The following is a 13,059-nucleotide window of genomic DNA, read 5'->3' on the forward strand; positions in this document are numbered from 1 at the left end:
GCAGTACTTGTCTTTTAGATCTTTGTAATCAAGTCTGCTAACGAGTGCATTGCTGATACTGCAGCCTTATTGCAAATATCTCTTCCAACCTTTGTCAGTATTATATTGCAAGCCCTGCATACTCTGCATGAAACTAGATTTCAGCTTTGCATCAAGAACCTTGGATTCTGGTGCATAACGCAGGAAATTCTGTAGCTGCTTCATTTCAGTTTTTAATAGGAAGTTTTAAAGAATTAGATATAAAAACAAATACAACCAGTAAAGTGTCACCTGTTTATTTTGACGACAAATTACCTTTATTCTGCACTGTCCCTGCATTTTCAGTTCTCAAGTGTTCGGATAATGCATAGCTGCACCATGGAAATTGTCAGTGACTAAGATGTAGACGTAGGGGGTCACTTGAGACTTTTGGCCCCTGCAGAAAGCACTAGAGGCAGTTTGAAATTGTGGATAGCACACTAGCAGGATGGTTCTGCTAAATAATCAGTAGTGTAATAGCTAACAACAATAGTCAAAATTTCATCTTCAAGTTTGAGTCCGCGCCCCATAGACAGGGAAGGGGGAAGTTAGCAGCTCTCAGAGCTGTTGTTTCAGGTGACTGCAAACTCAGATATCAGTGCACCAGTTTATGCATGGTTTGCAACTTCACAATAGCAAGGGCTAGAAATATAACTTTTACTTTCAAGCAAAATTTTAATTTCTAGAGAATAGTTCTTTGGCAAGGTGTGAATTCCACAGCACATTCTGAGGTTGCAGAATACATTATACATTATATGCATTATATGTATGATAAATCTTCGCAGTATCTAAGCGGCACGCATTAAAACCAGTAACATTAAAAAAAAAAAAAAAAATGCACAGGGCCTGATACTGTCTGGTCCTCTTGTCAAATTCTCTGGTCATGGCAAAACTCTCATTCGCTTCAGTGGGAGCGGGATTGGGCTCAGAATCTTGGAATGTAAGCAGTCCTGTAGTATGTCTGTCACTTATAGGTGGGACTGGTAATGTTACTTATTAAGGTTTCCCAACAGTTCCTGTTGGAAGATCCTGTTTTCAGTTACTTATAACTTTAGCCCAAATGGTTACAATTTGGCAAACTTTTCCATGCTTTCTGAGTGAGGCAGAATTTTTTTTTTTTTCTTTAGAAAATTTTCACCAAAATGGTTGCCTTTTCTGAGAACAAGGCTAGAAAAAAAGTTTTAAAAAATTCTGGCAACCTTTTATTTGAGAAGTTATAACATAGCTTTGTAATAGGGACTGAAATTTGGCCTCTGTGTCAGGGATGTGCCCACTAGACCACAATCCCCTCTAGAGCCTGGAATGGCACACGAGGTCCTGAGTGTCACCACTCCTCTGCTGTCAGCAAATATCTGTGGAACCCACTGGCAAAGTGTGTCTCCTCCCCCGATAGTTCTGGTTCACATAGAGGATAACAGCTTACTACTATATCAGGTACTCCATTAGCTCAAGTGGCAGAGAACTGTGCAGTGGATCTCCTGGTTTCAACCCTGTTGATGAAAGTGTCTATGTGATACCATAGGATGGAATTTGTTTTTCCATTTTGCTTTTTGAAAAACTTAAGAAATTGAACGCAGAAATCTACATTAAAAGAACATTACGGTTTCAAAGTCAAACACTCAAAAATTAGAAAATGCCAGAATCAAGGTTGCTTGTACAAACAGTTTTGCCCCCGGGACATATGCATTATGATGCAGGCCTTAATTACATGACCACATACTATTTTTTCCTCAGGGCCTCTTCCTTGTTCAGTGCACAGACTGGACATACACAATTAGTGGATACTTTTGACCTTAATCTCTGTGCCTTGGTTTCCCATCTGCAAAATGGGGATAATACCAGCGTCTTATCTCACGGAGGTGCTGTGAAAATTAATTCATTAATTCACTTCTTTGAAGTGAAAATTGTTGATCAGGAATGTTTGTGCGGCACTCGGATACTATACTGATGAGCACCTTCGAAAAGCCTCTGAAGAAAGTAATAATTCTGTCTTCAGGGTGGAATTTGAAGAGTCTATAGTAAATAAGGCATGGAGCCACATATTGAGGAGAAACAATATATTGAAGAGCTGATCATTAAGTGAGCACTCTCCATTCTTTGCACTGAATGAGATGGGGTCTTTTGAAAAAATTAGATTGTCTCATAATCCATTTGCACAGTGGGGCTGACACGAGACTGCACAGGCATTTCCCAATTTGTGAGATTTTGCAACCTTCATTTTAATGAAGTTTTTGTGTATGCTGCTGTGTCGTGGCAGTTCAAGCTGTTGCGTGTGGGCTTTTTAGATGCAATCTTTAAACGTTGGATAACAGAATAACTAAGAAAATTCGTTGGATGTTTGGTTCAATTCTGAATTAAAGTAGTCCAGAATGGTGCCTTTCTCTCACTTGTAGGAGAAATAGCTGAATAGCTTGATTGCATATGGCAGAAGACCTCACTGAAAGGGAAAGCCAAGTGAAAAACCTGAGCTCTGCAGTCAGTTTTGAGCATTTGTGGGAGTGAATTCCATAATGTGGGAGTGAATTCCATAAAGTAAAAAAAACAGGAGTACTTGTGGCACCTTAGAGACTAACAAATGTATTTGAGCATAAGCTTTCGACAAGTACTCCTGTTCTTTTCGCGGATACAGACTAACACGGCTGCTACTCTGAAACCTGTCCATAAAGTAAGTCCAGCACCTTTGAAAGTTGGGTCTTCTGTGCTCACCAGGCTCTCCATTGTCTGATAGTTTCATTGTGTTGGTATAATGTAGCTGTCAAGAAGGGTCATCGTCCCAGAGGAAGAAGTGCTCTTTCAGGCAGCTGAGGTCAATATAGGGATTGCTTTGGGTATCAGAGCGCAAATCTTAAACTAGGCATTGAATTCAGTGGGGAGCAAGCGCAGAAAGAAAAGCAAGGAGGTGAGGTGTTCACAGTGACCTGTGAGCCAAGCACGTGGGTTGCTGTATATACCACCTGTACTCTGGAGTCTGCTCATGTTCCCAGTTTGATTCCAGATGCAATTCTTAGGTTTAAACACACCTTCAAGTTCTTTACGGTTTGGATCCTGGGTGCCTTAGAGACAGCCTTTCTGCTCATACTCTTGCCCAGCAGTTGAGCTTACTCAAGCTGACAGCTCCGAGATGTGTCCATTTAGGACTAGATTTATTCTCAGTGGAGGGTTTTTCACTGAGTTCATTTCCACTACCACACTGGTCCAACAGAGCCCAAGTCTTGTAAACTCTATGCCTTGCTGCCAGGCCTGTCTGTTTACCCTGCTTGTTCCGAGAAGATGGGTAGGTAGTAGGCTTCTTTCTTGGAAATTTTCTTAATATGGTTGATGTCAATTTAGGCTCAGCTCTCTAAGTCTTATGTGATGTACCTATGAAATTATAAAATGAAAAAATAATGTAATTTTAACATGGGATATTAGATGTCCTGAATCTGACTGAAAGCACCAGATATGACTGCAACGAGAAGGAAATGGACCTGCATGGCAAATACACAAACATCTAAGTGTTCCAGATAAAGATGAATTATATGCTGTTCTTAATGCATTTTAGTAAAGGTTGAAGTCATCAACCATTTTATAATATTAGTAAAGTAAATGTATTCTATCCAGATGGTGCTAGTGTATCCTCCCCAAGCACTAGGTATTGGGTCTGCAGGTTTGAAGTGACAATTGTTGATCTGCAATATAATGAATTTGGGGTCTGTTGTGATTTGTAAGCAGCTGTGTTTTGAAATGAAGTGTGTCCACCCTGTCTTTCTGAACTGCTGTGATTGCTGGATGATTATGTATAGACAACTTGGGTGCTTAAATCATCCTTTCTTTCCTTTTGATGTAGCCTGAAGTGAATGAAAATGACGTTAAATAAATTCAACAATTGTTTACTTTTCTGGGGAAATTCAACTCCTTTTCCAAATCAGTTTTCATCTAATCTTTACAGAAGCCATAAATTAATCAAGAGAATCTAGATTTATCATAAAATCCCTTGGTAACATTTCAAGATGACTGCAAAGTTTTTAAAAAACAACAACAAAAATTGGGTTTGTGCCATATTTTGCTTGCTTACAATGTTAAGAGCCTAAACCCCTGCCTGTTTTTTCAAAATTTTGTTTTCTCACTGTACCTAAGAAATATCAGGAATTTTGGATCTAGCCTTCTCTGGATCCTTGCATAGAAGTGGTACCAGGGGTTTCTTACACCTTAGTCAAAGGAGGTGAGTTGTGGAGTCTTCCACAGAAACAGATTTTTGTCCCACACAGTGCAGAGAGGCAAGTCACCTGGAATGTGGTTTTACTAGACTTTATCCTTTTATTATTCATTCTACCTGGTGGAGGGCTGCTGTCAGTCCCAGTACCATTGCTGGGACCCCACCACACTCTCCTTGCTGTACTAGATTTGAGAAGCCTTAACCCGATACCCCACCTTCTTGCACAGATGCCTTTTCTAATCTGCTTTCAGTTCCAGTTTATCTGGGAACTGGCTCCCTTATTGAATGACTGCACCTGCCCCCAGTAGATGCCAGCAACAAAAGAATTTTTTTTTAATAATTTAACTAAAAGTTCCTCCTCAATTGTTCAGATTTCACTGTTTTTTTTTATTTACCGTGCCATCATCATATCAGTAATCCTGAATTTCTAATGTGAAATAAAACAAGGGTGGGAGGATGGGAGGTGAACTTTCAGGTCTTTAATGGAAGAAAATAGTATAGAAACATTTTTTTCCTTTGTAGGTCACCTGTCAGGTAAATAACAGAAGCAAATAAAAAAAAAAAAATCAGGAAAATAATTTTCTAAGTTTGCTTGAGTCTTTTTTTTAATTCAGTGTTTGGAGGGAAATGAATATTTTGGCTTTTATTAAACAGAAGTAAAAGGGTTTCAGTAACCTGTGTGATCCTACTGATGACATTTTGTCAAATTGTCACATTATTCAGTAGTTTGATTCATTTCTTGACAATTACAGCAAATCCTTTCACGGTGTAGTTTGCAGGGCACTGGTAATCATTGAAGGGCACTGATGATACAGTAACTGTATAGTTAGATCACCTTGTTTAAATCTGATCTTGATCATAAAGTCACATAATAGTACATTTCATATGAGATGTCATACTGGATCCAGTCAGTTGATTTTGGTTAATTGTCTTTGGCAGTGGCCAGCTTCTGTTTCCTTCATTAAAACTGCTTGTGAAGCCTAGAGAAAATAACTGCTTCCACAGACATGTCCCTTTGAACACATCACGCAGCATGGGACTTGAACCTCTTTGTTGAAGTAGTCCTACAATTACTATGTTCAGTGATTCACTCCTCTTTAAGGGTGGGTTGCAAAAGCTAAAAATGGGTGCGTTTTTTTGGACTTTTAAGCACTTTGTGGAATGGGTGTGAAAGTTAACTTCCAAAGGTTTTTTTTTTTTTCCTTGTTTCTTGACAATAGAGCTTCAGAGCTTGTCTATCCTGTAACTCTGTGGATGACAGAAGAACTAGCTAGATTGAAATATAAGCTGAAAACTGAGCAATACAGTGGGCAAGAGATATAAACCAGTTCGGAGCTTGTTTCTTTTTCACACTCTCACACTTAACAGCCACATGGAAGAAAAGAGGTCTTTAAAGATTCAACTCCTTTGAATAAGATGAGAGCACTTAGAATATTTCTTTAAGCCCACCCCTCCCCAAAACATCCTCCATTAAAACCAGGAGAAGGCCAGGCTTAATTGTAGTAATATTAGGAATGTTATGTGGCTTTTTTCCCAGTGCATGAAGGGCACAAGCCTAATTTAAGGGGGTGCAGGGGAGGGTCAGACAGGGAAGAAAAAAATTGAATCCTCTAATATTCTCCACAATGATCTTTGTTCAACATTTTCAAACCAGGTGAAGTATTTCTCTTGAAATGTTATGTTACCTAAATATTGGGCCTGAAATTTAAAGAAATGAATTTAAAATGGAAATGGAGTTGTCCCCCCGGTGGTAAGCAAAGTTTTGAAAGCTGCTGTTCTGTCTTCATGTTTGTGGACTTTGTCTGGTGTTTCTGTAAAAAGAAAAAAAAATTCATACCCACTGTCCTAACGCAGATAACTGGAGGAGCAGGGTTTGTGGGTTCTCATCTTACTGACAAACTAATGATGGATGGCCATGAGGTTACAGTTGTGGACAACTTCTTTACGGGCAGGAAAAGAAATGTGGAACACTGGATTGGCCACGAGAACTTTGAACTGATTAATCATGATGTCGTTGAACCCCTGTACATTGAAGGTGAGTAGCCTGCTTAAACATTGATATGCTTTGATCTCTGCACTTAATCACACTTTCCCATCAGAAGTGCATTTAGAAATTGGATTTATATGCAATTTTGTGGCTTGATCTATGTAGGTGTGGTCCACCCTGTTCTGTCAACCTAGTGGTCATGACCTCTAAGGGATTGCAGAGAGGTTCAAAGATGTTGTCACGTTATGAATGCCCTCTTTCTTCCTGACTAGATGGGAGGGGGATCCCAAAAGCATTTTTTATCACATAACATGAGAATGACCATACTGGGTCAGACCAAGGGTCCATCTAGCCCAGTAGCCTGTCTTCCAACAGTGGCTAGTGCCAGATGCTTCAGAGGGAATGAACAAAACAGAGCAATTAAGTGACCCTATTGTCCAGTCCCAGTTTCTGGCAGTCACAGGTTTAGGTTCACCCACAGCATGGGGTTGCATCCCTGACCATCTTGGCTAATAGCCATTGATAGATCTACCTTCTATGAACTTGCCTATTTCTTTTTTGAACCCAGTTGTATTTTGTTGTATCATGAGGTCATGTTATGGCAAAGGTGGAGATCCCCGGTTCTGGTATAGGCACACTTCCTAATCGTTTCTTTGCAAGCCCCCTGTGAGGTAGGGACATGATGTCACTGTATCCCCCACCTATCCAAAAAACCCCTCCCTTGTTATAACAACAAGTGTAAGCAATCCTACACCTACATTACCATAAGCAGCAGAACATCGTTCTGTATTGTAAACAAAGTGATGTTTTAGTTAATTACAGGATATTGCACAAGATGTGTGGGTTACTACAGACTTCCTTTGGAATAGAGCAGCATGTGGTGAAGTGATGAGAACTTTATTTTAGCCACAGTGGTGGTTTTTTTTCATTCCTTTTGTGATTTGAAACTGTGCAGCTATATAATAGTTGTAAATTTAAAAGAAGAATGGAAACCTTGTTTGCTCTATTTTTGCTGTATTTCTAATGGATGGAACTTGCAGAAAAATTTCTTGTAAATGCATCTCCTTAGAAGTCTTGTGATGGGCTTCTGACAATATCAAAGCATGTTATGCTGAAATAGTTCTGCAGATGCGCACTCATTCTCTGTTCTGACAATGCATCGGTTCAGTTAGTGTCTGTTTTACTTCAGCCTGTGCTTCCACTGAAGGACTGGAATCTGATTAACTGGATCTGTGTTCACTGCAGGTACTAGTAGCTTATACCTCAGCCAGTTCACTCATGTCAGCTTTCCTTATCTCTTCCCCCAGTACTACCTTCATTTTACCTGATTATACTTGATGTATTTACAGAAGCTTAGCAATTTTGCTAATACTGTGGACAAATTACTAAACACTAATGAATGGGAATACTGAAAAGTTTCTAACTCTCCTATGCTGCACATAATTAAGACATCAGCCAGCAGTTTCATGCATTTTAATGTGGTATTCAGTGAGCAGTTTACCAGATCTCTTCTCTGGGTTCCAATCCTGTCAATTCAGACGGGCAAAGTAAAGTTTTTAAGAAAAGATTCCACTTGTTTTGTTGTGATATTATTTGACACACCTAGAATGTTGTTTAGAGGATACATTAAAAATAATCCCTGCTCTGAAGAGCTTGCAATCAACTTTAGATGTGCCACTGTAAGTGTAAGTAATAAACTAGGTGGTGTGGTACTGTAGTAAGGTCGCCTGTTTTTTTTTTGTTTTTTTTTTTGTCTTGGGCACATTTCATCTCTGGATGGGACCATAAAAATTAGGATAATTTTGCATAGCATTGGGGTTTTAAGAAAGAATTGAGTGCAGGTTTGGCGAAGAGAGGTATGGGAGGATGATCCATGCATAGGGGGAGCAGCCATTTATTTGCTGCCTTCCAGAAACTAGACCAATTTTAGAATGTTTAACACGGTAGCTTTTCTGTGGTATAGCAATTATTTAATAAGGAGACTTAATTTCTTATCTAGAAAGAAGGATATATTCTTGATTGCATTTGATTTTGAATTTCATCCCCAGATGTATATCCTCCTTGTATGTTTAAATGAGTCTCAGTGGAAATTAGCTTTGCAGAAGTTTATAGGGGAAGGCTGTGTTGAAGTCCAGCTCTTTGATTCCCAAGAGGTAACCGGCATTTTCTCATAAGTATGAAGCAACACTCAACCTTTTGGGATGCATCTGTCCTTGACTGACGCAGAGATACTAGCCGATGGCCTAAAAGCACTAGTTTTGTTCTCTGTTCTGTGAACGTCTTAGCTCAGGATTATCATTTCACACAGGAATTGCCTTCATTTTCAAATTCATTGTCTATAACATCAACAGAAGACTTACAGAATTGTAAAGCTTTCATTTAAAGCTTTCTGTCTAAGTGGAAACTAAGGCCAGTTACTACTTTAATTAAATTAGAACAGCATATGAGTTTTGCAAATTATTGAAACAGTCCAGAGAATGTTGTCTGAAACTTCACAGTACTCTTACAAAACTGGGAGGGCAAACCTGATTCTATGGTAATTGAGTTACTGCTTTAAAACTTTATAGCTGTTTACTCTCTTCAGAATGCTGCTGCCAAGATCATTGTGTCTTGGTATTTAGGAACTAAAAATGTCAATCCTGCTTGCTCTGCATGGCTAATAAAGACCCCATATATTACTTGTATGAGGGTGGGTTAGCACCTGTGTCCTTGGGATTGAAACAAAACCATACTAATAGATCTAAATTGTATTGGAAGTGATTGAATGGAAATCCAGTATAAACCTGTGGGGAGAAAATATCATATTTGACTTTTTCATAATTGCATTAAGATCTAGTACTGTCTAATTAGTAGTGATTATATATCAGATTCCAATGTAACTATAGAAGGCACTTCAACGTATTTTTTTAAATAAGCTTGACCTACACAAATTGTGCTAATGTGATGCAGCATTATTACAACGGTAGGTTTAATTTGTGGAAGAATCACGCTGAGTCACAGCCAAACTCTGTAAATTGCAGGGTAGTGTCAGGAGATGACCATCATACTCTAGTTTGGATTCTTAAAAACTGGTAGGCATCTCTCAGTGTTCAGGGCTGCTGCTTGCAGACTACTCCTCCTGTCACATGTGTGCACACAGGGAGGCAAATGTTTTCTCAGGTAGTTGCTGCATTTGGCTTGTCTACCGCGTTGGAAGAAATGGATTACTTTGAGGGCAGCTGTGAGAACAGCCCCATCATTCTTCCACCTTCCCTAAATAGGACCCTCAGAAGGCTTCAGATGTGCTCCTGAGCAGGACGATGTGCATACGTTATCTTCCCCCTCCTTTCTCTCTGTATTCCATGCCCAGCAAGTACAGCCTCTCAAGCCAGATGGCTGTGGGTAAGGATAACAGAAAAGTGACTCTGATGTATAAAACCCCCAAAGTGGTGGGGGTGTGGTTTTTTTGTGTGTGGTGCACATGATGGCCATGAGTAAAACTACCCTAAAGCAATAGAAACTGAAATGAATGGTGCTCTGCAATAGTTAAGGACAGTATGGTGTTTAATACTAGTAAACCTTTGAGCATCCAAGGATTTCAGTGGACTTTGCAATATTTATTAAGCCCCACAGAACTCTTGTGAGGCAGATAAATATTATCCCGTTTCTACATCAGGGAGTTCTGCATGAATCAGCAGTCCATTCACACTTGTGAAATGTGACCCTTCTGTATATAGTCAAGGGCTACCATACAAAACGCATCCCGTACAATCATCTTGGCTTTGAAGCTTTGCCGTATAGGAATTCTGTCGTTTACTCTTCTTCCCCCCCCCTCCCCCCATATACCAAAAATAGGCCTGGAGAGGCTGCAAACAAAATCTTCAGCACTTCCAAACAATGAATTGATTATACAGTTTTCATGACCATAATCACAAGTGCAGAGTACTCCGTGAACGCGTTGTCATTACAGCAAGCACATAATACCATGGGAGCATGGTTGCACAGTAGGACTTTTGCTAATGGCCTCCAGCACGTCACTGTACAGTTAGGCACTTTCAGTAAAACAATACCAGTGGGACATTGTTGAAGTTGTAATCTATCTTAGTGTGAATATTGTGTCTTGGCTGGATGTGAAATATGGTCTATTTGCACCGTGTAATGAAAGGCAATTCCAGAGTGACTCTCAAAGATGAGGAGAGACTCTTCAAAATCTAATCAGAGTGTCTGCCTGCACTACCGTAGCATTAAGTAGCTAAAGGAGGCAGAGTTCCTGCATGGAGAAGATCCTATGGAAGTTGGTTTAAAACCTTAGATCCTGACTAATGAATCAGTTGTATTCCCAGAGTTATTGGAAGGCGTGCTCTGAGTTAATTGCAAATCTGTACAAGTCTTTCAGTCTAGCCATTTTTCATGATTTCAGCATGGGAACATAACTCATGGCAGGTCATTTATTAATTTCACATCTATTTTCTGTAGGCGTATATGAAGGGTAGTTTTTTTTTTATTATTTAAAAGACACTATCAACTTAAATTTGGCTCAAAATTTAAAATGAACTTTTTAAAATAATCAATAAATATGTATCCCTCTCTGAATTGTACCATAGAAGTGCTTGAATGATGGCATAAGAATTTAGGTAGATGGGGCCATTGTAGCACTAAGAACCTGAAAGTGCAGAAAGCTAAGGGAAATGCCAAAAATAAACAGCATAAATAGGGTGTAGTAACAAGTACATGGATTTTCAAATTTTTTACTATATATATTGTTTGTAGCATAGGTAAATACATTTATTTGCAATGTACTTTTAAAACATTGACTCAAATGGAATTTAAACATGTTAATAATGTTCTTAAAGTTAATAATAAAGCTAAAGTTATTAATGTTCTTAAGTGCTTTGCAAGATCAAGGCTTAGGTTGACTGATCCTTTTAAATAAGGATTTTAATTTTTTAAGCTGGTGTCTTCAATAGCTGAGAATTGTTATTTTTTTGCAGAAGTTTGATCTGTTAACTTCATGAATGAGAAATACTAAAGAAATTGGTAGTGCATGTTTATTCTTTTCCTTAGATATTTTCCTAGAACAGGCTGTACCAAAAACAACTGACATGCCATTGAGCTGATATAAGATCTGTGTTAAATACTCTGGAATTTCTCAGGCCAGTTTATCAAATACAACAGAGTTATCAATGCTTCAGTAGTTGCATCCTTATTCAGTTTTATTCCATTGTTTTCCCCCCATCGGCCAAATAATTCTGCTTAATAGTTTGTAACTCATTAAGTTAGGATAGTGTTAGGGTCATTTTAAGGGAGCAGATAGTACAATAGGACAAAAGCAGTCTTTGTTTTGTTTGTGCATTGCCTAGTGCAGGGGTCGGCAACCTCTGGCATGCGGCTCGCCAGGGTAAGCACCCAGGTGGGCCGGGCCAGTTTGTTTACCTGTCGCGTCGGCAGGTTCGGCCGATCGCGGCTCCCACTGGCCAGCATGTCCCTCGGCCCACGCCGCTTCCTGCAGCCCCCATTGTCCTGGAGCGGCGAACCACGGCCAGTGGGTGCCGCGATGGGAGCCGCGATTGACCAAACCTGCTGACGCAGCAGGTAAACAAACTGTCCCGGCCCGCCAGGGTGCTTACCCTGGCGAGCTGCATGCCAGAGGTTGCCAACCCCCGGCCTAGTGTGATGGGCTCCTAGGTACTACTGCAGTACAAATATTTGTTAATCTCTCAGTTCTAGGAACTGTCATTCCATCTTGCTTTATAGGTCACAGGTACAGTAAATTGGGTATTTTGAGAAGTTCTTGCTCCTGGGGCACTGTGGATCAACTCTAAGGATCTTGCTGTGAAAATGCTATGGGGATAGCCTAGTCCCTAGTGAGTTTTGGCCCATGTCAGATACAGGGCAGGTAGCAATCTTCTGCTCAGGAGAATCTAGTAGTGGAATAGTGATTGTTGCAAGCCAGGTGTCAAGATGAGACCAGTCTGGATAATGGAGCTCTCTGTGTTCAGGTGGTGCATGGCTCTAATCAGTGATGTCAGTCTAATTTTATTAAACACACACACACAAAAAGCACTAAAGTAAAAATGTGCATGTTATGGATTGGTATTAGTAGGGTTTTACCAACTGTATAAGTGATTCTGCGGAAACTTAAAAGATTTTGATTTCAGTATAATTAATACTTGAATGAAAATAATGTGTAGCTTGCGGTTTTACCACCTCACACAGTACAAACTGCACCTGCATCCAGTCTAACCTGGGGCTTCCCCTGTCTGAGCGATGTCTGTACTAGACCAACAGTGGGAGAACTGCTAAAATTCTCAGTATAGTTCAGGAGTCTGAAACACGCGGCCCGCGGGGCTCTTGTGTGTGGCCCGCCAAGCTCTCGCTGCACCCCCCCGCCCCTCTGCCTACCCGTGGGATTGCCTCCTGACGCTGCGAGCCTCACGCTGCTCTCTGAAGCAGCCGGCAGCATGCCCCTTCGGGCCGGGGGGTGTAGGGGGGAGGATGAAGGAGGCAGAGGGCTCTGGCATTGCCTCCTTCCAGGCACCGCCCCCCACAGCTCCCATTGGCCGGGAACAGGGAACCGCGGCCAATGGGAGCTTCGTGGGAGGTACCTGGAGGAGCGGCAAGAGCAGCACAAGCAGGGAACCCTGAGCCCCTCCCCCTCCCCCAGGGGCTGCAGGGACATGGTTCCAGCTGCTTCCTGGAATGGAGCAGCGCGGAGCCGGGGGCCAAGGCAGGCAGGGAGCCTGCCCTGGCCCCAGTGAGCGCCGCTGCCACCCTGGAGCTGCTCTAGGTAAGCGGCACCAGGCTGGAGCTCACACCCTGAACCCCTCCTGCACCCCCAACTCCCTGCCCTGAGCCCCCTGCCACATCCCACACCCCTCCT

At 41.0% G+C, this 13,059-nt stretch overlaps 1 protein-coding gene across 2 annotated transcripts in view; it reads left to right on the forward strand.

Annotated features, from left to right (window-relative positions):
- Positions 1–13,059, forward strand: part of UXS1 (UDP-glucuronate decarboxylase 1) — a 100,651-nt gene that overhangs the window by 33,936 nt on the left and 53,656 nt on the right. For both annotated transcript variants that reach the window (XM_024215287.3, XM_024215288.2), the window contains one exon: positions 6,068–6,248. In XM_024215287.3, coding sequence (XP_024071055.1) covers positions 6,068–6,248 — 181 coding nt within the window. The remainder of the gene's footprint in view (positions 1–6,067; positions 6,249–13,059) is intronic.

The sequence above is a fragment of the Terrapene carolina genome, unplaced genomic scaffold, assembly GCF_002925995.2.
Source record: "Terrapene carolina triunguis isolate 2854851 unplaced genomic scaffold, T_m_triunguis-2.0 Scaffold21, whole genome shotgun sequence".
In the NCBI taxonomy this organism is placed as follows: Eukaryota; Metazoa; Chordata; order Testudines; family Emydidae; genus Terrapene; species Terrapene triunguis.